This window comes from Hyalella azteca, unplaced genomic scaffold (assembly GCF_000764305.2).
Source record: "Hyalella azteca isolate HAZT.00-mixed unplaced genomic scaffold, Hazt_2.0.2 contig13862, whole genome shotgun sequence".
Lineage (NCBI taxonomy): Eukaryota > Metazoa > Arthropoda > Malacostraca > Amphipoda > Hyalellidae > Hyalella > Hyalella azteca.
Window position 1 is genome coordinate 40,430 of NW_025943768.1, and position 22,539 is coordinate 62,968.

General features: G+C 36.9%; 2 protein-coding genes across 2 annotated transcripts; one reads left to right on the plus strand and one right to left on the minus strand.

The window, feature by feature from the left end:
- Positions 1-213: 213 nt before the first annotated feature.
- Positions 214-4,832, minus strand: LOC108682896 (carbohydrate sulfotransferase 11-like). The gene is made up of 7 exons (XM_018172151.2): positions 4,143-4,832; positions 3,387-3,554; positions 2,754-2,846; positions 2,282-2,406; positions 1,938-2,030; positions 1,251-1,374; positions 214-528 (listed from the first exon to the last, which is right to left on the minus strand). Exons 1-7 carry the CDS (start codon positions 4,734-4,736, stop codon positions 355-357), a joined length of 1,371 nt encoding a protein of 456 aa, XP_018027640.1. The 5' UTR covers positions 4,737-4,832; the 3' UTR covers positions 214-354.
- A 2,962-nt stretch (positions 4,833-7,794) lies between these two features.
- On the plus strand, positions 7,795-16,731 carry LOC108682897 (RNA-binding protein Ro60-like). Its single transcript, XM_047883854.1, has 11 exons — positions 7,795-7,878; positions 9,211-9,323; positions 9,500-9,732; positions 12,255-12,411; positions 12,894-13,052; positions 13,431-13,549; positions 13,877-13,984; positions 14,436-14,565; positions 14,846-14,969; positions 15,726-15,879; positions 16,618-16,731. The coding sequence occupies exons 2-11, from the start codon at positions 9,218-9,220 to the stop codon at positions 16,729-16,731; spliced, it is 1,404 nt and encodes a 467-aa protein (XP_047739810.1). The 5' UTR covers positions 7,795-7,878; positions 9,211-9,217.
- The last annotated feature ends 5,808 nt before the right edge of the window (positions 16,732-22,539 follow it).

Sequence of the window (22,539 nt, forward strand, 5' to 3'; positions counted from 1 at the left end):
GATAAAATAACAAACACGAACAGTAAAAACAATTCTTAGCACAGTAACTTATTTTTTCACGTAATGCTAAATGTTTATAACAAAATAATTTGTTCATGGATTACCGAAGAAACCTTAGTGTTTAAGTAGTTTCTTAAATCTTAAGTCGTAATCTCGTAAACAATTTTTTTGATGACATGGATATTTTATTCATTTTCATTCAGTATCCTCATTTTTTCACTCATTCAACACTGACCAAGTTGATGTAGCTAATGCTCGGGAGAGATCGAAGTCAATTCGGTACCGTTGGTAGGGTTGATGATTCTCATTCATCATTCTCAATCAACATTCCCATTCATCATTCTCATTCATCACTCATTCATCGCTGACCAAGTTGATGTAATGCTCCGGAGAGTATCCGAAGAGATCAAAGTCAATCCTGTAGCGCTGGTAGAGTTCCTCCACGAGCTTCTTGGTGAGCTGCCTGAAGAAGTCGTCTGCCACTTCGTTGGATGAGGTTCCGTTGATGTGGTGACGCCATTCTTTGCCCTGCGTAGATAGACATCTGTTTTTAATTGTTATTTACCTTTTATTTGGTACATGTGCTTCTTGGGAATATTTAAAAAAGCAATTAAGTGAACGTTATATCCATCATCACATCAATCTGTTCGTAGTGTGCGTTTGTAGACACAATCAAGCTCGACTACATCTAGGATCTGAAATGCGATGTTGTTTTTAGAGCAATTTGCGACGCCCTGGTGAACTACCGTCAATGACACAGAGTATGCCACTCAGCAGATAATGCTCTTACCATGCCGCTCGTCACTGAATGCCGTACATTAATGGTCACACTTATGATTTGTAGGGTTCAGTTACCACATAGTAACTATACAAGAAGCTTTTTCGATCGCGCTAGAAATTTGTGGCTCTGTTTTGGTTAACAAAATAGATCGTTCCTTTTGAAGGCCGGTGACAAGAGCGCTACGGTGAAGTTAATAAAACACTTACGGTGCTTCGCATCAAGCATGGTTCGAAAGTCGCATTATTATCGGATGGAAATCTCGTGGCAAATGCACTAAGGTATTTTTTGGGCTTCGTTATCCCAATAAAATCATGGTTGTTACGTTTCATGACTGCCACTAAACATTAAATTTGCAATTAATGTAGGAATGTCATCATTGTGGCACAAGGCTTAATCATGGTGGGCTTAAAAGCCAAACCCATGGTTTGAAAACCATAGAATAAGGGTTTTTCGGGACTTTTAGGCATACGCCAACAACCTTCCGTGTCCAGTCCTCAGGCGTTTTGAACTCCGCAGTTTGGTCCAACACAAACTGGACGAATTCTCGAAACGTTGGGTATTCCGAATTTTCAGGACTGTCAACGGGCCGGTAACTGTTTGGAGGTATTCGGTATAAAACATGGGACGATACTAACAAAAATAGTTACGAGTTCGTAACTCCATCAGCCAATCACTGACGGAGTTTTAAGCTAAACCCACCAACCACAAACGAGAAATCGGACCCTGCGTGAACTTGAGCGAATTTTGATAGTACGGCCCTGAAGCATATAGGCTAAACCTCGAGCCATCCGTATCATTGATAGGAGGCAGGATGAATTCCGCAGGCAGGCCCTAATTCACTATTGTGACTGCTTGGAACAAATCAAGCGACCATGTTCATCGATCGTCATCGCTAAAACCTGATACCACGATAGAATCTTTAGCAAAGAGAAATTTATTTTCCTTCCACAATAATATTATTTGAAGTACCTAGTAAAAATCCATAAGTTTTGAGTTTAAATTAATTCATTGAATTTGTTAAAGAAATGCATTGTATATCTAATAGGAGTATATTTTATCTCTCAAAACTCTCGTAGGTACATTTATGTGTCTAATTTAAAATTAATTTAGTGTTTTAGGCTGAGACTATACGGTTATTTGCACGCAGAATGCTCACCGTTTAATGATTAGTTTCTGCATTTTTTCGTAATGGAACCACACGGGCTTCGGTTTTGGCTGCTCCATCTTGTCGCGAAAGGCGGACACCAGCCTGCCCAACAACCCAACTGTATTTTATTTTGAATAAAACACTTCACGTTTCACTATGGATGAGGAACAAAAACATGAGTGATAAAGGCATGCAATTACGATATATGGCTTGAAAAAATGCTAAAACCTAAAAATTTGGATTAATTTGATTCTTTCCTTGATTGAAATTGTTATCACAATACTCACGGTTTCTCTTTCAAAGGAAAAATAAATTATTGAAACTTAAACAGGTAAATAGAATAGATCACTGACCTTACGAACGGGTGACGAACAATCATGAATCTGATGGCGTTCTTGAAAACTTCGTTGCGTTCTTTCGTTGTGTTGGGTGCGGGAAAAAGGCGGAAGACTTCATGGTGTAGATTAAATTCTGGAAGCTGTTCATACAAACTCTATTATTATGACAAACTTACATTCTTTGGTCTAATCCCATGCAGTGTTCAATCGATTACCGTCAATGATACATAGTTCACCTCTAATTAAAGTAATTAATATTCGATTTCATACTGGGTCAGAATCAAGATTTGTAATTAAGGTTCGCTAACCACATGTTCACATTTTTCTAGCGCGATAAAGGCTACTAAGCTGTTTTGATCGCGCTAAAAAATATATTTATAAGTACATCTTTTCCATTGAATGCCAGCGACTCAAGTGCTGTGGCGAAGTAAGTGTAATTGAAAATAGTTTTTTTTTGCACGATACGCCATATCATTTGTATTCTCACCTCGTCCTGATGTTCTTCTGAAGGCAGAAGCGCGTCTTTCTCGTCTGGATGTCCAAGTTTAAAAAAATCTGCGTTCCAACTCGACGAAGCGATCTTTTAAAAAATATAACTCAGTACTCACTGCAGTGAGTGACAGAGAGCGCATTTTCTCGTCGACGAAAACGTGAGGTCATGGACAGACGGACAGACAGACAGACAGACAGACGGACATGGCGAGCACAATAGTGTATTTTTTCCATAAATGAGAAAATGCGCTAAAAAGAAGTAATTACCTAGAGTGGGTATCTATATTTAATGCTGATAACATATTTCCGCTCTAAAAATGAACATTTGTTATTATTTATTCCACATTTGTTTCAAAATTCATCTTGGTATCAACAATTTGCGATTTTTCTAAGATATTAATACAAAGTATTAAGTTAAAATAATGTTCGAACGTGACCACCGATAATTAGAACAAATTATCCATGCGTCATTGGATGACAAAAACAGAAATGAGCAACTAGAATGAATACATTGACTACACTTTAAACTTATTAAATTAACACTTATTAAACTTAATTACTTATTAAACCGTAAACTACATTTACGGTTTAATATGCCTTTAGATTGCTTGGGCACACATAAACACACCTTCGGTATCTGGCACCAGACGAGGTTGGGTGTGTGGTGAACGTCCCACACCATCGTTTTAATATTGACTTTTTTCTCCATGAGCTCAGGATGTCGCGAGCAGACTTCACTCACCCGCCACGCTCGGGCTGCATATTCTGGTAGCCGACGTTTCAGGTAGGTTGAGTCCTGTAATATGTGTATATGTGTTATTTTGTTATGTATCTCCTAGAAAAAAATTAGATGAAGCTCTGCATTTTTAAACAAATATAAGCATTTCTCTACGGGAATTAGAAGTATAAATGTCAGTTCATCTAAAAGTTTTAAATTTTACGCTAGATGCCTGTTTTGTTTAGTTAGAAAACTTTTGCATCTAAAGTCTAAATAAGATCATAAAATCAATTCATGTTGAACGGTTTTTCCGACTGATTTTTGATATGATAGTAGTGCATAAGCATCGAAATAACCAAGAGTTCAATTACCTTTTCCTTTAAAACGGATTTCAAATCACTCAACTACTTCAATCAAGAAAAGACTAGACGAAGCTATGCAGATGCATATGTACAGTCTTAAAATGCCTTGCACCGTAAGGATCAGGCAATAAGTCCAGCAGCTATCTCAATCAATCGTCAGCTATAGAAAGATCGGGTTCCAAAGGCCGGATCCCTTGTGAATCAAGTCACGAAAAGTTCAAGAATCGGCAACAGGCCATGGGCCTATCTCTTCAGTGCCGACACTTCTATTCTATTCTAATAAGTTTTCATGCAGTTTTTTTACCGTTTCGCTGTAGTTGCTCAGATTGAGAGTTGCGAAGACCTTGCCATAAGAAGGCTTCAGTATCACCGGCCACCACTGGTCTCTCGGAAGATCTTTCAGCGGCGTCACTTTATGACGTCGCAGTCGTTCCGGGTCATTTAAATCCAGAATGCTTTTTGCATCCATAAGATTGTCAAAATCTATGTCAGATCCGGCATTGGTTTTATATCTTTTGTCGACAATTTTTTTACCCTTTCTTCCTTTTTTTCGTTTAGCTCTGTTAGAATCTCTCTGTAGTTTCTTTATTAAACTTATGTCATCATCAGAGCCGATGACGTGATTATCTTTCGGTTTCTTACCCCTTTTCGCCACCTTATTTTTCTTATTTTTACTCCTTGTATATTCTTTCTGATTTTCATTGATAATTGCAGGGTTGGTCGAGGTTTGCACAGACTCAGCTCCTGCTACCTCCAAGACTTTAATAAGCTCCTCTATATTGCCGACGTTAAGCTGGAACTCATTGGCCGGATGGCTCATCGGACTCGAAGTTAAGATTACTAGCGCCGTCGTCCCAAGCAGAGCAATCACGACTATTTTTCCTGTTATTCCTGCCATTGCCACTTGCTTTATTTAGTTACTTATAATACGCACGGACCAAGAGAGTGTTGATTATTTTCGAGAAAATACTTTCATAAATCTAAACTGCTTGTCTGAAAAGAACAACGATTTTAATAGAACATCGCACAGAAGTACTAACTTACTTCGTTAACACACGCTGTACCGTTTACATGCAAAGTTTGTTTAGCAGTTATACATGCAAAGTTTGTTTTGAACTAATTCATAATGATTCGACTAGACATTATACTATAATTTGAACGAGATTGACATTACTGCGTAATGTTTTTTACTTCACCGTCGCCCAATTATAATTAAACGGCGATCTATTCTTTATTTGCACTCAGTTTTTTACTTGTCCATTGCGGTCAACTTCCATCATATTAATTAAAAAGAACACAAAACATAACTTAATACTTATTGCAATAGTATTACTTTGATTAGATTAAATTAAAACCAATCACAGAAATCACTATTTCCCCGCCGCCGATGCAGAATTTTTGCTTGGCCTGTCGCTAGTGCATATGATCTCGCGTCCGCGACCTCTAACGGTACCGGGGGAGAGCGAGAGATACACGAGCTTTGTCTGATGTGTGGCCGATGTTCGGGTGAACGACACGAATAAGTTATTATTCAGATAGTAATCTGCTGTTCTGACTTTTCAAATCATCAATAATAATGAGAAATTTATTTATAAAAATATTTAATGCGATTGATTCCATGCTTTTCATCAATATGATAACGCGCAGGATGTACATCTTGTATATCAACTCGAATGTTGCCAAAGCATTTTCGAGTTGAGTGCATGTCTCTAAAACGTAACAGTGAACACTACATAAATACTCACAAAGTAATTATTCACACAGACAATTAGGAGTAAGTAATATTTATTTAGTTCCCCGATAATTTAATAATATTTAGAATTTATGTATTTATTATCATTTATTTATCTCCCCTCATATTTAATAACATTATATTTTTATTAATACTATTTATTTCTTTCCACTCAGGAGCGAGCACTGCCGCGGGGCTGATGACACCACCACCTACACCACGTCACTGACGGTACTGGCATATTTATTATCATTTATTTATCTCCCCTCATATTTAATAACATTATATTTTTATTAATACTATTTATTTCTTTCCACTCAGGAGCGAGCACTGCCCCGGGGCTGATGACACCACCACCTACACCACGTCACTGACGGTACTGGCAACGGTGATGCCCCTGGTTGGTATGTCCAAGTCCTTCATTTGACCTGATTCAGAAGCACCGTTACTTGCTCTAAAAGTCTAAACAACGTAGCTGTCTTGTATGTGAACAGTAATTAATGATTGTCGTAGCTTCTTCGACTTCACTTCATTATTGACGCTCCTTCATTAAAATATGACTTTCAATGGACTGGAATTGTGACTTATAGTTAATGCATATATTGGACTTGGGTCGTTAATTTACAATGAATATTAAAGAGTGATGTGCGTTTGAGTTTTATTCACAAAAAATGTCATCCTAGTGAGCGTGATCAGGTTTTAGGATTCATATTTTTTCAAGTAACTTACCATACAAATATTTATCAAGTTTGTTTGTGTGATTCTGTATGTTTGAACTATGGTGCCAGTAACGCACAGGAGCCGCTCGTGCGCGTGTTTAGGATATTAATCGCGTCGGGACATTATTTGACCCGTTAATTTATTCTTAGTGGGAGCAAAGGCAAGCACTGCAAAACTGGAAGGAAAGAGGATCGGATGAAAGATTGTAAATTGATTCCTAAATTGGTATATATTTTATTGTAAAACGATAATCAAGTGATAGTGCTATATTCCATGCAAGAAGTTGGTTTGCTGTGCCTTCTTAAAGTAACGTACAGAAGCTTTATTAGTATTAACGGGATTAGAGAGAAAAGCGAATGACGGTTTCGGGATAACGGGATTCTAAATTGTTATGTTTATCGGACCCGGGCAATGCCAGGATAATTTGTTATTGTAGAACATGACATGTTTTGATATCTGTTAAAGCTTTTTGTTACGAGCTTATGAATTTGAATAGAAATTTTTGTAAGCAATGTTTTCACAATAGTTACATTTAAAGCTATTTTTTAAGTTTCCCACTAGATCACATTCGTATCTAAACTTGCAAAAGTTAATTTCTGATTGAAATTTTCTATATCAAGATTAGAGAGGTCAAAGTGATCGAAAAAAAATTTTGGGATCCAATACGAGCTCCATGTATATAATATATATAAAAAGGCGTCGGTGTTAGGAAAAGTAACGTACAAAACATCTTTGAAGCTCTGTGGCTCAAATATTTTGGTCGCTAACCACCATTAACATGTATCAGAGCTTGTCAAAACCTCAATGACCAATTGCCCATGTTGAGTTAGCACTCACATTGAAAAACTCTTCATTGACTTTCATTGACTTTATTATCATTTCGTTCTGTATCTGCTGTGAAGATTGCCAAAGTGAGCTCGAAAAAGAGCGACGAGATGGCGAATTCTCGGGTAAGTTCGGAAAACTGTGGATGAGTTCGACATTTTGTTCATTACCGACTTAAAAATAGTTTTTGAAGGAAGATAAGAATATTTATTCAATATATCTCTGTTCAAGTGTTCATTGTGTTTTTTATTGATTCGCCAGGCATTACAAGTGCTTGAAGTTCAAGGAACGAAACGTTTCTTACCTTTTTTGTTTTTTTTTTTACTGGGCAGTTCACTTCCGGAGTTGAATGTTTAACAACCGATTTTGGAAATTCTTTTATTTACCAAGTCTGATTAGTGATTACCTATTGAATGAAGCAATCAGAGATGTACTGAATATCTGTTAACAATGACATAGTTAAATAGTTGTCTAGAGGTAAATAAAACTGCATCCTGCGCTAGTACTTGAGCCGAATTCCAGACACAATATGATGGACACAATTTTAACTTTTTTATACAGATTGCAACTTTTTCGAAAATAAACCTGCAGTAATCTTTGAATATTTGTCGCGGAAGAAGTATTTGTGACTGCACTTCTTTGTCATCCATATTCCAGCCATTAGTCATTAGTGGGACTGTCTGGGTCACTGCACTGTGGGTGAGGATCCTGCTGAGTTGAGACGCTGTGCCTGTGAGTTGCCGACAACTTGCGACAAGTAAAGGTTCGATTAGCAATCCAGCTTTCCTGACTACGTCTACATAATCATTGTGTATTTCGTAATAAATTCTTTCACTGAATAGGATTACTTTTTGTATTTTTTGAGGAACAGACAAAATGACTTGATCCCTATTTCACAGAATAATATACCTAACTATTAACGCCTATCCCTATTTCACAGAATAATATACCTAACTATTAATGCCTATTAGTACAAAACAAAGTACTAAATGGTTTACACTATACACCCACAGGCCACAGCCACATTTATCATTTACCCTGAAAATAGCAGACCCTTACTAACTTGAGTGAGTAACTTCTAAGTTACTCCCATTTTTCCATACTCCAAAGTCCAAAGGAATTACCAATATCGCTTTGACCTTTGACAAAGAATTTTTATAAGCAAACCATTGCCACTGTACTGACAGTAATTTACAGGTAGCTATATTATTAGGATTTGAGGAAACTTATTCAGCAAGTTTTTCAGTGTCAGCCACAGCCTTTGTTGTTCATTGCATTTGCAAATTGCAAGTGACTGACTTGAGTGGCGAGTGCTCTGTGCTCAGGAGTCAGGATTAGAATTTTCCTGCTCACTGCTCAGTACAAAAATCATGCAGCTCTTAAGTAAAATGTTTTCAATATATTTGGAATTTTATGGCCTGATCAATGATCATAAACTTGCAAGTTGCATCAACATTTAGGTTAAAGGCCAATATTATAATATAGAATATTACTATATTAGACAGTTATGTAAAATCATTTAACTTGATTTAAGTATTGTAAATTGTAAAAAAATAACAGTAAAATTATAAGCAATTCCAGATTAAATTAATAAATAAAACTACTGGAATCATACCTACTCATAATTTAAATGAATATATACCAAAATTGTAAAAACTATAATTAAAAACTTATAGGTACTTTATAGGCTATAGCCTTGAGCCCTTAGGAAACTATTTCATAATAAATTTGTTTCACTGATAGTGAATATGAGCTGGATTCTTTATATTTCTTGCCTTTAAGTAAAATGGTTTTGTGGGTCATTCTACAAATCAAAACTATCCTGCAAATAAAATCTTTCCAAGTAACTTACCTAGTTATTTTTTCTAAAACTTTCAAGTCTTCAAAAAACTTCTAGTCTGAAAAAGTCTTCAAATTGTTGTTGGTGGAACTTATGCTTATTGTGGTTGAATCTGTGGAGCTTAATATTATTATAGTAATAATAGTATTTATTGATTTTTTTCCAATGATTGACGCTCTATTTCTGTATACTAAGGTGACCAATTATTTGTATTTGAACTTGGGATTTATTATACAAATTATTTGATTTTCTCAGAGCTACCATGGCTGATGAAGATCCAGTTGAGGTTCCTCAGGAGCCTCTGGACTATATTGCCATCCTGAAGAAATCTCTGCTCACCGGCCATGCTGCTGATCACTATCCTTTTGGTAAGCACTAAGCATGCCAAGTTTTTTTTTTTGTGCAACAGTAACTTTCATTACTAGATTATTGGCTCATTTATTCTCCTATTCTATTTGTTTCTATTTAAATAAAGTTTATTGCTTTATTTATTAAATATTGATTTCCAAGTTAACAATATTATTAAATTTTTTCTCTATGCCAGGAATACCATGTGTGCGCCTGGTGGACATTCTGACCATGAAGGAAAAAAAGCTTTTAAACTCAAAACCTCAAGTTGACCGCAACAAAGTGGTTCAGGAAATTAATAATCTTCATAAAGACTTCATTAGGCTTACAGAAACTGTTGGTAATTTGGTGCAAGATAGTCGCCATGAAGAGGTGTTGCAGTGCCTCAAGGACACCATGGATAATGCCAGGCCTTCTTGGCAAATGGTGGTGGGTAGGCAAAGAAAATAGATTGCATAATGCTTAATGAAATGGTTGTGCACATTTTGCTCCAATAGACCATTTGATGACCTTTGAGCCTTGTTTTTATTGTATTTATTCAAGAAATTATTTTATTTTTAATTCAATATGTGGATTCGGAGTATGTTAATGAATATTATGTTTATTTTGTATAGGTATGATTTTCCTCATTACCTTCATATTGTGCATCCGTTCGCCCTTGGATAATGCTCTTCTTTCAATTGTATTCCAGTGAAGGGATTAGCTTATCCATTTGTTGGATTTCATGTGCTGAGACTACTCAGTAAAGTTACTCATAATGCTGCAGAGACTTATAAAAATTCATAATTGAGTTTGAAAATCAACACACATTTAATTTTGATTTCTTTTAGCAGAGTTTGATTGCTCAAAGAATTGCAAAGAAATTTTTGTTTGTGATCCTCTTTCTTCTCTGTAGATTTATTGAGAGTGCTCTGTGCTCAGGAGTCAGGATTAGAATTTTCCTGCTCACTGCTCAGTACAAAAATCATGCAGCTCTTAAGTAAAATGTTTTCAATATATTTAGAATTTTATGGCCTGATCAATGATCATAAACTTGCAAGTTGCATCAACATTTAGGTTAAAGGCCAATATTATAATATAGAATATTACTATATTAGACAGTTATGTAAAATCATTTAACTTGATTTAAGTATTGTAAATTGTAAAAAAATAACAGTAAAATTATAAGCAATTCCAGATTAAATTAATAAATAAAACTACTGGAATCATACCTACTCATAATTTAAATGAATATATACCAAAATTGTAAAAACTATAGTTAAAAACTTATAGGTACTTTATAGGCTATAGCCTTGAGCCCTTAGGAAACTATTTCATAATAAATTTGTTTCACTGATAGTGAATATGAGCTGGATTCTTTATATTTCTTGCCTTTAAGTAAAATGGTTTTGTGGGTCATTCTACAAATCAAAACTATCCTGCAAATAAAATCTTTCCAAGTAACTTACCTAGTTATTTTTTCTAAAACTTTCAAGTCTTCAAAAAACTTCTAGTCTGAAAAAGTCTTCAAATTGTTGTTGGTGGAACTTATGCTTATTGTGGTTGAATCTGTGGAGCTTAATATTATTATAGTAATAATAGTATTTATTGATTTTTTTCCAATGATTGACGCTCTATTTCTGTATACTAAGGTGACCAATTATTTGTATGAATTTGAACTTGGGATTTATTATACAAATTATTTGATTTTCTCAGAGCTACCATGGCTGATGAAGATCCAGTTGAGGTTCCTCAGGAGCCTCTGGACTATATTGCCATCCTGAAAAAATCTCTGCTCACTGGCCATGCTGCTGATCACTATCCTTTTGGTAAGCACTAAGCATGCCAAGTTTTTTTTTTTGTGCAACAGTAACTTTCATTACTAGATTATTGGCTCATTTATTCTCCTATTCTATTTGTTTCTATTTAAATAAAGTTTATTGCTTTATTTATTAAATATTGATTTCCAAGTTAACAATATTATTAAATTTTTTCTCTATGCCAGGAATACCATGTGTGCGCCTGGTGGACATTCTGACCATGAAGGAAAAAAAGCTTTTAAACTCAAAACCTCAAGTTGACCGCAACAAAGTGGTTCAGGAAATTAATAATCTTCATAAAGACTTCATTAGGCTTACAGAAACTGTTGGTAATTTGGTGCAAGATAGTCGCCATGAAGAGGTGTTGCAGTGCCTCAAGGACACCATGGATAATGCCAGGCCTTCTTGGCAAATGGTGGTGGGTAGGCTAAGAAAATAGATTGCATAATGCTTAATGAAATGGTTGTGCACATTTTGCTCCAATAGACCATTTGATGACCTTTGAGCCTTGTTTTTATTGTATTTATTCAAGAAATTATTTTATTTTTAATTCAATATGTGGATTCGGAGTATGTTAATGAATATTATGTTTATTTTGTATAGGTATGATTTTCCTCATTACCTTCATATTGTGCATCCGTTCGCCCTTGGATAATGCTCATTCTTTCAATTGCATTCCATTGATGGATTAGCTTATCCATTTGTTGGATTTCATGTGCTGAGACTACTCAGTAAAGTTAAACATAATGCTGCAGAGACCTAAAAAAAGTTTTAATCGAGTTTGAAAATCGACACACATTTAATTTTGATTTCTTTTAGCAGAGTTTGATTGCTCAAAGAATTGCAAAGAAATTTTTGTTTGTGATCCTCTTTCTTCTCTGTAGATTTATTGAGATAATTATACTCCTAATGAATCAGCATACAGAACAAACATCAATTCAATTTTTGGATCAACATGCTTGTTAGTGCATTTTCTCATTTATGGAAAAATGCACTATTGTGCTCGCCATGTCTGTCTGTCTGTCTGTCTGTCTGTCTGTCTGTCCGTCCGTCCGTCCGTCTGTCCGTCCATGACCTCAAGTTTTCGTCGACGAGAAAATGCGCTCTCTGTCACTCACTGCAGTGAGTACTGAGTTATATTTTTGTTTGCAGTTCACGTGTCTATCAGCTGTGGTTAAAGGATCTCAATCAACCCCTGCAAGTGCTGCTGCCGGCTACCTCCTTCTCCCACAGCTTCTCAAGAACTCAACGATGCTTTTCTTCTTCTTGCAAAACCTGAAGCTTGCAAAACCCAACCCTAAGAAAGCAGGTACATTTTTAGTTTATTTACTGATATTACATTGCTGCACGAGATCACTCGGCTACAACCATGAGACAAGATTAATTCATCCAGTTTGAAATTGTCTTTGGCTGAAGCATTTCTCAGCAATTTTCGGCCTTGTATGCAGTAATAGGAGGAGCATTTTGGAGCATGTGATTTCGAAAATGATCTGAGGAATGTATGTCAAGGAATGATTGTTATGAAACTTTGGTTGTGCCATGTGGGTGTTGGAGTGAAAAACATAGTTGAAAGCTAACTTGAAAAGAAATAAGGCTCATAAGTTACCCTACACAAGTCATTGACTATTACAATATCTTAAATTTTGATCCATTTCATGGCCCTATTGAAGATATGACGATTTAGATCAGATAATCCATAATGAAAAATAATACCTTGAATTTGTTAAAATTTTATGTAGAATTGATAGCAATATCTTTATGAAATGTTATTTCTGTGTATATTTAATGCAGGTTTTGGTCGTGGTCTGAAGACGGCAATACGTCGCTGGTATTACCAACTGACGCCTGAACAGCTGCTACTAGAGCTGTGGCACCGTCCGCACGCTTACAACTGGTCTCATAAAGACGTCATGAAACTCGTACATATACAACCGGAAGCTCTTCCTATAGGTGAGCAGCTATTCTTTTGAATTTTTAATTTTCATGCAATTAATGTACGAAACTTGATGAATCTTGAGCATAAAACCTTACCTAAATAAGAGCATTTGAGCATCATTTGCTGCACATGCACTAATTATTGAAAGGACTACTCTCCTTAATACTGGCATTAAATGAAATATCTAGAGCGTCTTGCTTCGTTTCATTAAATTATCTTGAAAATGCACAAGCTTCTGAACAGAGTATCTGAACACTGAAATTCTGTTGGACGGTACCTAAAACACAGATATATATTTAATTTTGTATTTCATTGCAATTGTTGAATACTTTTTTAGTAATGGCTATGATTACAACAAATTTCTTGTTGCTTATGTCTGGCATGCTTCCCAGGATTGCAGGTGATCGTATTTTGGTTCTTCAATGACTTGGCCAAAACCAAGTCCAAGTACGCACCTGTGCAAGATGCTGCAGTCTACGTAAACTACATTGATAACCTCGTCAATAAGGAAGTCAGTATAGATGATTCTTCCTAATCAAACTCTGAGTTGGAAATCTCTGCTGAATTGTGTGGGTTTTCAAGTCACTCGGTTACTATCTTATGCCTTTCAACAGTTGACAATTTTTGATGGATGCTCACTACTTATACTTGAACATTTTGCTTTCCGTCCTTCATATCTAGAATTAATTTAATCCATGTTTCCTAAGTGAGAGTTATGGCTCTAAGAGCAGCATAAACAGTACCGATATCTATTCTTTTTTGCTTTTGTGGAAATTCTCAATAACAGCATATTGTCTGTTATTCCATTTTAATATAAGTTTACTTGTTTACCATGCAGCATGAAGGCTCGCTGCAGTTCCTGCGCGTTGAGATGCTGCAGAAGCTGGAACCAACCAGCCAGTGTCGTCTGGTTCGCACGCAGGACAAGCTGCTCAGAGACTCCAAGGTGACCTGAGAATGTGCCTTATTTGTTATCACTTTGTGTGTGTCTCTTGTTGAACACAAATATCCCATCAGATTAGGTCTGTGCAATAATGTCATCCAAGATATTGAATGCGAGCTGCCATTAGTTACTTAATCATCTAAAATATGAGAAGAAGACCAATATTGACAACGTCCCAAGGTTCATTATTGCAATTGCGTACCAGAAGCCGTCGGGAATATCTATTGAAGATGAATTAAATTTTGTGTTAAACATGAGTTCAAATTTTACTTCAGACATTTCTATATAAAAATTTTTTCAGATTTATTCTGCCGTGTGGATGAGCCACCATTATGATCCACCATATCATGAGCAAAAATTCGAACTTGGCAGTGTCTTTACAAGTATCGTTTAAATTTCTTGTGGTGCATTCAAGACATCTCCACATGAGAATTTGAATGAATTTCCGTCTCAGGGTTACCCGCATTTGCTGGAGAAGCTGGACTCCCCCAGCGTGATCATGGCGAGCAGCGACCCCTCGTTCATCATGACCATGACTGAGTCCTCTGCCGATGCTGATGCCTACACCTCACCCCCGGAGCCCAGTAAGACATTCATATTATTCAATATTTTATACTGTTGGCGATTTGGAGGTGCGTTTGAGCAATTAACCTATAAATCAGATGCTAGTATTTGTTCCTGGGTCTGTAGAGGCTTTGGGCTGATGGTTTTCTAATCGTAATTGTAGTTTGTTTATTACAATGGCAGTTGTGGAAGATTGTTTAACCAGTGTGGTTCTTTACTTAAATTTTTAGGTTTTCTGCATTAGGGAATCTGTGATGAATTAAACGTTTTTTTAGCTTTTAATTCGAAATTATATTGCAGGCGAGATTCAATGGTCAGCATCACATGCGCTGGTAGAGCAGCTGCAGCGTTCAGACCTGCCCAAGCAAGTCCCTCCTGTCAACCTCATCATCTCTGCCAACAACATGACGCGCAGAATAAAAAAGTGAGTGTATTACTATCCTCAGAATCAATTCATTTAGCTTACTTTTAATCTTGTATGAACAAAAAGGTGAAAAGGAATAATATACATTTAAAAATTACTTTCTAAAGACAACACTTCTAAAGAATCCAGTGCCTCCAATGTTAAAGATGTACATTGAATTTCTCATTTTATTTTACAGTATTAAGATAATTTTTCAAGTTTTTTAATATATAATTTATTTCATAAAAACTGACTTATATATAAGCTGACTCTTTCCTCAATTGCAACCTTCAGGCTCTCTGTACTCTTAGTAAAATCATCTGTTCTCAATTAATATGGACTGAGATTACTAGGAATTGAGCCAGTAGGAGAATGACATTCATGTGCACTCTAATCCCAACACGTTACATCATCCTTGGCATTACAGTAGTCTTCCATTTCTGTCTCATATCGAAAGAGAACTTGCAGGTAACCAATTATTTTAATCAGAATTTTGTAATCCTGCTTATGGTGTTTCCAGCTATTACAATTTGTAGAACTTTGTTATTCACGCCGTTAGAAAAATTATTCCTGATCATAACAATAAGAAAGAGTTGGAAAAATGAATGATTCCAAATAACAATACAAGAAAATGATCGCCATTCCCTCACAACGACATGTTGTTTATGACTGCTGTTGAGATCGTGTAAACCCATTTTATTATGCTCAAATAACATACCTATATTTTCTTGCCATTAAATTCTTGATTTATTCATGTTGTTGTATTTGATTGTTCAGTTCGCTGTCACCTCGCGGCAAGCAAGTGTGGCGAGGCGGTGTGCCGCTGCTGGTGTCGCCGCTCAGGAAGCAAGAGTTGTACAAGACGCCCATCATGGCCCACCTCCTGGAGCCTCTCAACCTCTACAGCTCCCTTGTTCACAAGGCTGCTCTTGTATGTTCATGCCTGCAAATTATATCTTGTGTTCCACTCATTAACTATCATGGTTCATCTCCTGGAGCCTCTCAACCTCTACAGCTCCCTTGTACACAAGGCTGCTCTTGTATGTTCAAACATGCCAATTGTATCTTGTGTACCACTCATAAAATATCATGACCACCCTTCACTATTTGTTGCCATGATGTGTTAATTGATTCCGTTTTTCACCATATGTATATTAATGTAATATGATGCCTAAATCAATGTAATTCTACAGTCTTTATATTCTAGGTAGAATATCTGATTCGCTTTGTAAATGAATAGGGTGGCATTTAAGGATTAAATTGTCTTGTTTCAAGTTTTTTCAAAAGCATTAACTTGTAGCTCTCATTATTTGAAGTCTGAAACGAGAATGCCGTTTAAACCTACATTTAGGCCTTTTTTATTATTTTTATTCCTAGTCAACCCGGAGGTTACATTGTATCAGCAATTAAAAATGAACTATTGATGTTTCATTGATGTATTTATTGATGTATATCAGCAAGACGGAGAATAAATGTTGATTTGTTAATTTATGCTCGAGTTATTGATATACAAAGAACATGAAATTAATTACAATCTTGTGACACCATTAGTATTATTTGAATTCCATGTACTTTTTTCATTTATCTCTAACATGTACCTTGTATGTTATGAATGTCATACCCGTATTTCTAATGTAACAGCCATTAAACAGGATTTTTTCTTCACCAGGAACATTCTGTGGCTTCCTTATTCCCGGACTTGTATTTTGTGTGCGAGCCCAACATGCAGCTGAGGAAATTTATTGACACGATGCCCGGATTCAACGTCCACAAGCAAGTATGACTTGTGATGTCTTAAGTTCTGATAAAAACCGTAGCTTTGAAATCGCCCAAATTTGACTTAAAATTTCGTCTTTATTTTATGAGAAGCATATTTAGACCTGCTGTGTTCAAACTTACTTGAACTAAAAAAATATTTTTAATGTACTAAAGCCATCTATCTCAATATTTAGATGTGATGTTTATTCTGCCAATGTTTAAAGAATTGGTGAGTTTTTATTTTTCTTTCCTTATTTACTGCATCTCTTGTTTGTTTTTAAAAAAATTATGTTTTTATTGCGTTGCTGGACATGAAATATATTCTTCAAATCCTTCGAGTAGTTAGCAATCTTTCATCATGCTTCTGAATTGACGTTTTCGTGGTCTCCTGTTTCAACATTCCTGCAGGTATTTAACTTTTTTTTATAGAGATATAATTTTTCACTCAAAAAAAATTTTTTCTCTTTAAGTTGAGAAACAGAAAATAAACCAGATTTTCCTTTATCAAACAGATGACTAGAGTCAAGCTTCTTTATCTGGCAATTAGCTATAATAAAAGCTATATTTTTCACTATCAATCGTTGAACGCCTTGCAAAAGTCGAATCCATGCTCAGACAAAAAAATTATCTCTGAATTCTTATTGAACTACAGCCTCCTTGTCACAAGTAAGAGTTGAGTACTCATCAGTTAAGAGAGTTTTTATTGTTCCGCAGTGCTACACTTCCCTCACGAGAGATCGTGCCTTGCTCACTGAAGTGATGGCCATCTGCACGACGAAGAAGGCGAAGCAGCTGATTTTCTTCTGTCCCGTCTTGGTTGCAGGGTACAAGAAACAGGTTAATGAATATCTCCAGAATACTCCCAAGAATGAAGGGCTCAGCAAGTAAGCGTTTGTGAGAGTAGTAAATACCGTGTACTGAGAGTAGTTCATACCGTGTACTGAAAAAAAATACTGACGTACTGGAGATGAAAGAAAATTTTTCTACAAAAAGCTTGTCTGTCTGCAAATGCAGACTGACTAACTGTTTGTCTGTCTGCGGACAAAAATTGTCTGCAGAACTGTTACCTATATTTCCAATTCACAAATTCGACACGAAGAAATAATTTTCTTAAAATGTGTGTATGAAATAGAAAGTTGTTATACACGAGTTCAATGTTGATATCTGTGCCAGGATTGTGGTGGTGGGCATCGACGCTCCGATGGGGGAGCCCAGTCAGCAGGAGCTCAGCGAGCCTCGCCTGCTGTGCCTGAGTGGCTTCCATGAGAACTCCATCGCCATCATCACAGCCTTCCTCAAAGATCAATATTAGCACCTCTTTCTTTTCTTATGCAGCGACACACGTTTGCAATTCAGTTCTTAGTCTTCAACTTTTTGCAGCTAACACCTAGTTTTCTGACCACGCCACTTTTGAATACAACGAAATATGTTCGGAATTCGGTTCTTGGTCTTCAACTTTTTGCAGCTACATATGAGCGAATCCTGGGATACATTTCAAACGTCAGTGGCTCTCACGAGCATTTTAATCTACAGTTCTTATACAGCGACATGCGTTCGGAATTTGGTTCTTAGTCTTCAACTTTTTGCAGCTACATCTGAGCGAATTCTGGGATACATTTCAAACGTCAGTGCCTCTAACGAGCATTTTAATTTACAGTTCCTACCTCGACCAACGAACTAACTAATATTAAAGAGGTTTATGAATATCATGGTAGCTGCTCTCACATCTTATTTATTCTCATCGTCTTCTTTCTCCTTTTGTTTTCTCTTTTTTCTTATACATTCCCTTATCTTTGTCTAATTTCTTCTTGGATCCGTGGTTCTTGCCTACTCGACCATTCTTGATAAGTTTCATCTTGTCCTGCATCTCTCTTCCTTGTCTCCTCTGTTTCCCGTTTTTGGGGAAGGGTAATCAGCTGTTTGCTGTCAGAGTAACATTTATACTGTTTAATGTTAATTCGAATTTTGAGTATCAAAGTCGATCAAGAAGATCCATGAGAATATATGATATTAAAATAATATACCAAAAGTCGTTTAGTTGAAACATGTTTAACATCAGAATGTAGCAGTTGTTAAGGTTAGTGTTTTCTGTTTATTCTTGAATCTCATAATTACATGTTAGCTTCAATTAAAATTATTTTATAAATCATATGGAGTCAACAAGCTGCAATTTTGAAAGTTTTTTACATTTGCCATTAGGGGATAATTAAGACATTAGTTCTGATCCACTTAATCTTCCAGCTCAGGAGAAAGAAGAATGACTTGCTATAAGCGTTAATGATAATCCTTCTATTATTATAATTTTTATCCTTTTGTCTGTTTGACTTATGTTGATTTAGTTCGCAGTATGTCTCGTAAGATTGTAGAAGTAGAAGAACTCATAAACCAAAGCACAATATTTACTTCTGTAGCTCACTTATTTTTAGAACTGTCCTGCCTCGCGTGCAACGACTAACGGTTTCCTTATAACGCTTTCTAAATTCAAGCAAGATGTGCGCTTTAATGTTAAGTTAGTCCAAAAAATTCACAGTAATAGATAATTATTGGTCCTAATGATTTAATCGTCTCGATAGCGCTTTACAATAGGTTTCTTTTTGAATTGATTTCAGCATCAGGTTCCTGTACAACATTTCACTGCCGTGTCGCAAATTTCGTACGAGAATTTCAGAAAATTATTTACTTTAATTTCATTGATCAAAATTTAGTGTAGTCGTTGGAGCGAGGACAATTGCACATGATGTCAGCTCTGCACATGGTCTCGACGTTGCAAACGCATATTTAAATCTATTTTTAAGATCGTAATTCGTGTCTTCAATGTGCCTTAGTTCAAGGACGAATATCATTCCTTGCTGGGTCTCGAGGAATTGCGTATACGTTGGCTTGTATCAATCTCAAAACTGTCTTTGCAATGTATCGGTCGCTACTCGCTAGGTATTTTCTGCTCAGAATCCTTTATTGTTTTTAATTGCTAATAAAAAGAATATTTTATCTCGTTCAAATTTATCGTTTGTTCTAATTATGCATGTGAATTGAACTCGAGGGCTGGATTCCACTTCGTATTAAATATCTTTTCTCTTGTACAACTCGACTAGATTATAGTGAATGTATTTTTACACGTGCATTCTTGCCCTAACTTAAGCGCTATTAATATTCTTTGTGTTACGTATTCTCGTTTCTTGGTAATATATGTATAAAAGATTGTTTCATTTATTTACCTCTTCTACAAATGGACTAATAGTAATACTTAGAGAATTGTTGGGCTCATGTAGTGATTGGGAAATGTAGAATTCTTATAATTCTGTTGTCAGTAAGACCTGAAAATTAAAAATTTTGATTTTTTTTAAACTATTGAAAATTTTTTAGAGATCTCGACCGAAAATATGGTATTTTGTGATTTGAGTGAAATTCTGAAATTTATTTCGAAATTTGGGAGGAAATTTTTCATGGAATTGGGGGAGCTCCGTTTTTGTCACTTTTCAGAGTATTATTAATTGATTGCAACTAAGTAATTACTCATTATTATAAATAATAGTAATAATTTGCCTAACATAATACACTATAATGGGGTGAACTTTGTCTATTCTTCAGCGTCAAAATAAATATACTAGGATTAATTTTAAACTGTTGAGTAATGGTAATTACTCTTGAACTTGAACAGAACCGAGGTTTGAGGCCCTCCTGGGCCGTGTTCATCGCTCGTTGTGCTGCTAGTGACATGGCACTTGCATGTACGCATGGTGGCACCAAGTCACTAGTGGTAGCAGGATGGGTCATAGAGAGAGGGGAGGGACTTCCAGTGATTATCCAGCCTGTTCTTGAAGGCGTTGACTGATGGGGGCATCGACGACACTCTGGGGCAGACTATATAATATTCCAGGTTGTTGTTACCCTGTTGGTGAAGAAGTGGCCTCGCATGTTGAGTCTGAACCTGTTTTTCTGTAACTTCAGGGTGGAGCTTCTCAGTCCGTAGTTGTCCGGGATGTGTTCGAAGCGAGGTCGCTGGGGTACAATATATGCCGTGAAGGTACTTAATTGTAGACCTCAATCATGTCGCCTCGATCGACATCGACGGTGCCCAAGGCTGGGAAACCCAGGGTTCTCAGTCTCGCTTCACAAGACTTGTCCATCAGTGAAGCCAGTAGTTTAGTGACACGTCTCTTGACATCCTCCAGCTCACAGCAGAGTTGTTTCGTCTTGGGGTTCTACACTGAATGACCGTACTCAAGGGTCGGTCGCACTAGGCTCCTGTTGAGTGTTACAAATGTCATTTCCGTCAGGCAAGTGAATGAGCGGCGAATGATGCCCACAATTCTGTTAGCTTTCGATCTTGCCTGAGCCGCATATTGTTTGAATGAGAGCTTATTGTCTATCGTGACACCCAGATCCTTCTCTGCCTCGCTTTCTGCCAGCTGAAGAATGCAGTCGTCGCCGTTGGCAACCTTGGACTTCATATAGTAGTTCGCATCAGACTTTTTGGCACCAAGCCGCTGCAAGCTTTTGGTACGCTGCATTTTTACGGATGAAACCTCAGAAGCCAGTCGCCAGACCACTGTTAGAGCTTGTCGATGCCATTATGTATTTCAGCTGTGGCGCCGGCTACGTCGCTTCTCTGATAGACCTTTGTGTCGTTTGCAAACATTTTTTACAGATGAGCTTACGCTGCATGGCAGATCATTGATGAAGACGACGAACAGTACCGGCCCGAAACAGCTGCCTATCGTTATACAGGCACGTGATGAGCGTCGTTACACAGGCACGAGATGAGCTTCGTTATACAGGCACGAGATGACCGTCGTTATACAGGCACGTGATGAGCGTCGTTACACAGGCACGTGATGAGCGTCATTACACAGGCACGTGATGAACTTCGTTATACAGGCACGTGATGAGCGTTCTCGCGGGAATATACAGATACTTCAACTGCTGTATCGCAATATCCACCTAATCATGGGTCCAAGGACAGTAGAGGGTTCAAAAGACGATGTTTTATTTATTCTTTACTTTCCCTTCTCCAAGATAGAATAATTTTCTTGACGACTCAGTGAAATGCATTACAATCGAACCCAAATAAAAACAGTTACATATTTACGATACCAGTAAACGTGATAAAGGGAAAAGTGAAAATTAACGAATTATGTTGCAGCTCTAATAAATTAGAGCAGACACAGTTGAAACATTCGTACGAATCGGTTTCCTCTCCAGGCATACATTCGCGGGCTTCTCTCAAAATTCCTGGCGGGGACGCCATTCTCGTTCTCGACACGCCAGGCGGCAGGCAAACATCACACGTCAGGCGGGCGTGGGTTGTTTAAATCTCAGGCGTTGGTCGCCTGTTTTGGCGGGCAAAAGAGCTCACAAAAAAATAATAATGAAAGCTTATCGGGCAAACTTCCATCTTGCATTACTTCATTAAAACAAACAACACGAGCTCTCGTCATTGTCGGCACTATAATTGTGAAAACAATACAATGACATATTACTTAAATCAGCCTTCTACTTTAGACAAAATCACCAAACGGCACTCTCAAGTCTCACTCTGGCGGCAGAATGAATCTCTCACTCTACGTAGACGAGATCCAACAAATCTTTAAAAATAATTGCTAACATGTTGTGCTACAGCATTGTCACATTCATGCATTCACTCGACACTCACTAATCACTCTCATAGTGACACAGTTCATGACAATAATCGAAAGACACAGGAACATTCTAGACAAACGAAAATTCAAGAGCATTCAAGATGATAACAGCGAGCGGCTTACGCTCGGTGGAACTGAGCTGGCGGTAGGCCAGTGGCGTGCTCGATGAGCGACACAACACTCTACAGCGCATT

What these genes read in the sequence shown, in the direction of transcription:
- LOC108682896 (XM_018172151.2), bottom strand. Translation starts at nt 4,736, where the DNA reads ATGGCAGGAATAACAGGAAAAATAGTCGTGATTGCTCTGCTTGGGACG. An exon ending in TCTGGTGCCAGATACCGAAG is followed by an intron (nt 2,847 to 3,386) that starts GTGTGTTTATGT and finishes ATTTTTTAAAAG; the next exon opens with ATCGCTTCGTCGAGTTGGAA. An exon ending in CAGAAGAACATCAGGACGAG is followed by an intron (nt 2,407 to 2,753) that starts GTGAGAATACAA and finishes TTGTATGAACAG; the next exon opens with CTTCCAGAATTTAATCTACA.
- LOC108682897 (XM_047883854.1), top strand. Translation starts at nt 9,218, where the DNA reads ATGGCTGATGAAGATCCAGTTGAGGTTCCTCAGGAGCCTCTGGACTAT. An exon ending in ATAACCTCGTCAATAAGGAA is followed by an intron (nt 13,550 to 13,876) that starts GTCAGTATAGAT and finishes TTTACCATGCAG; the next exon opens with CATGAAGGCTCGCTGCAGTT. An exon ending in CACCTCACCCCCGGAGCCCA is followed by an intron (nt 14,566 to 14,845) that starts GTAAGACATTCA and finishes ATTATATTGCAG; the next exon opens with GCGAGATTCAATGGTCAGCA.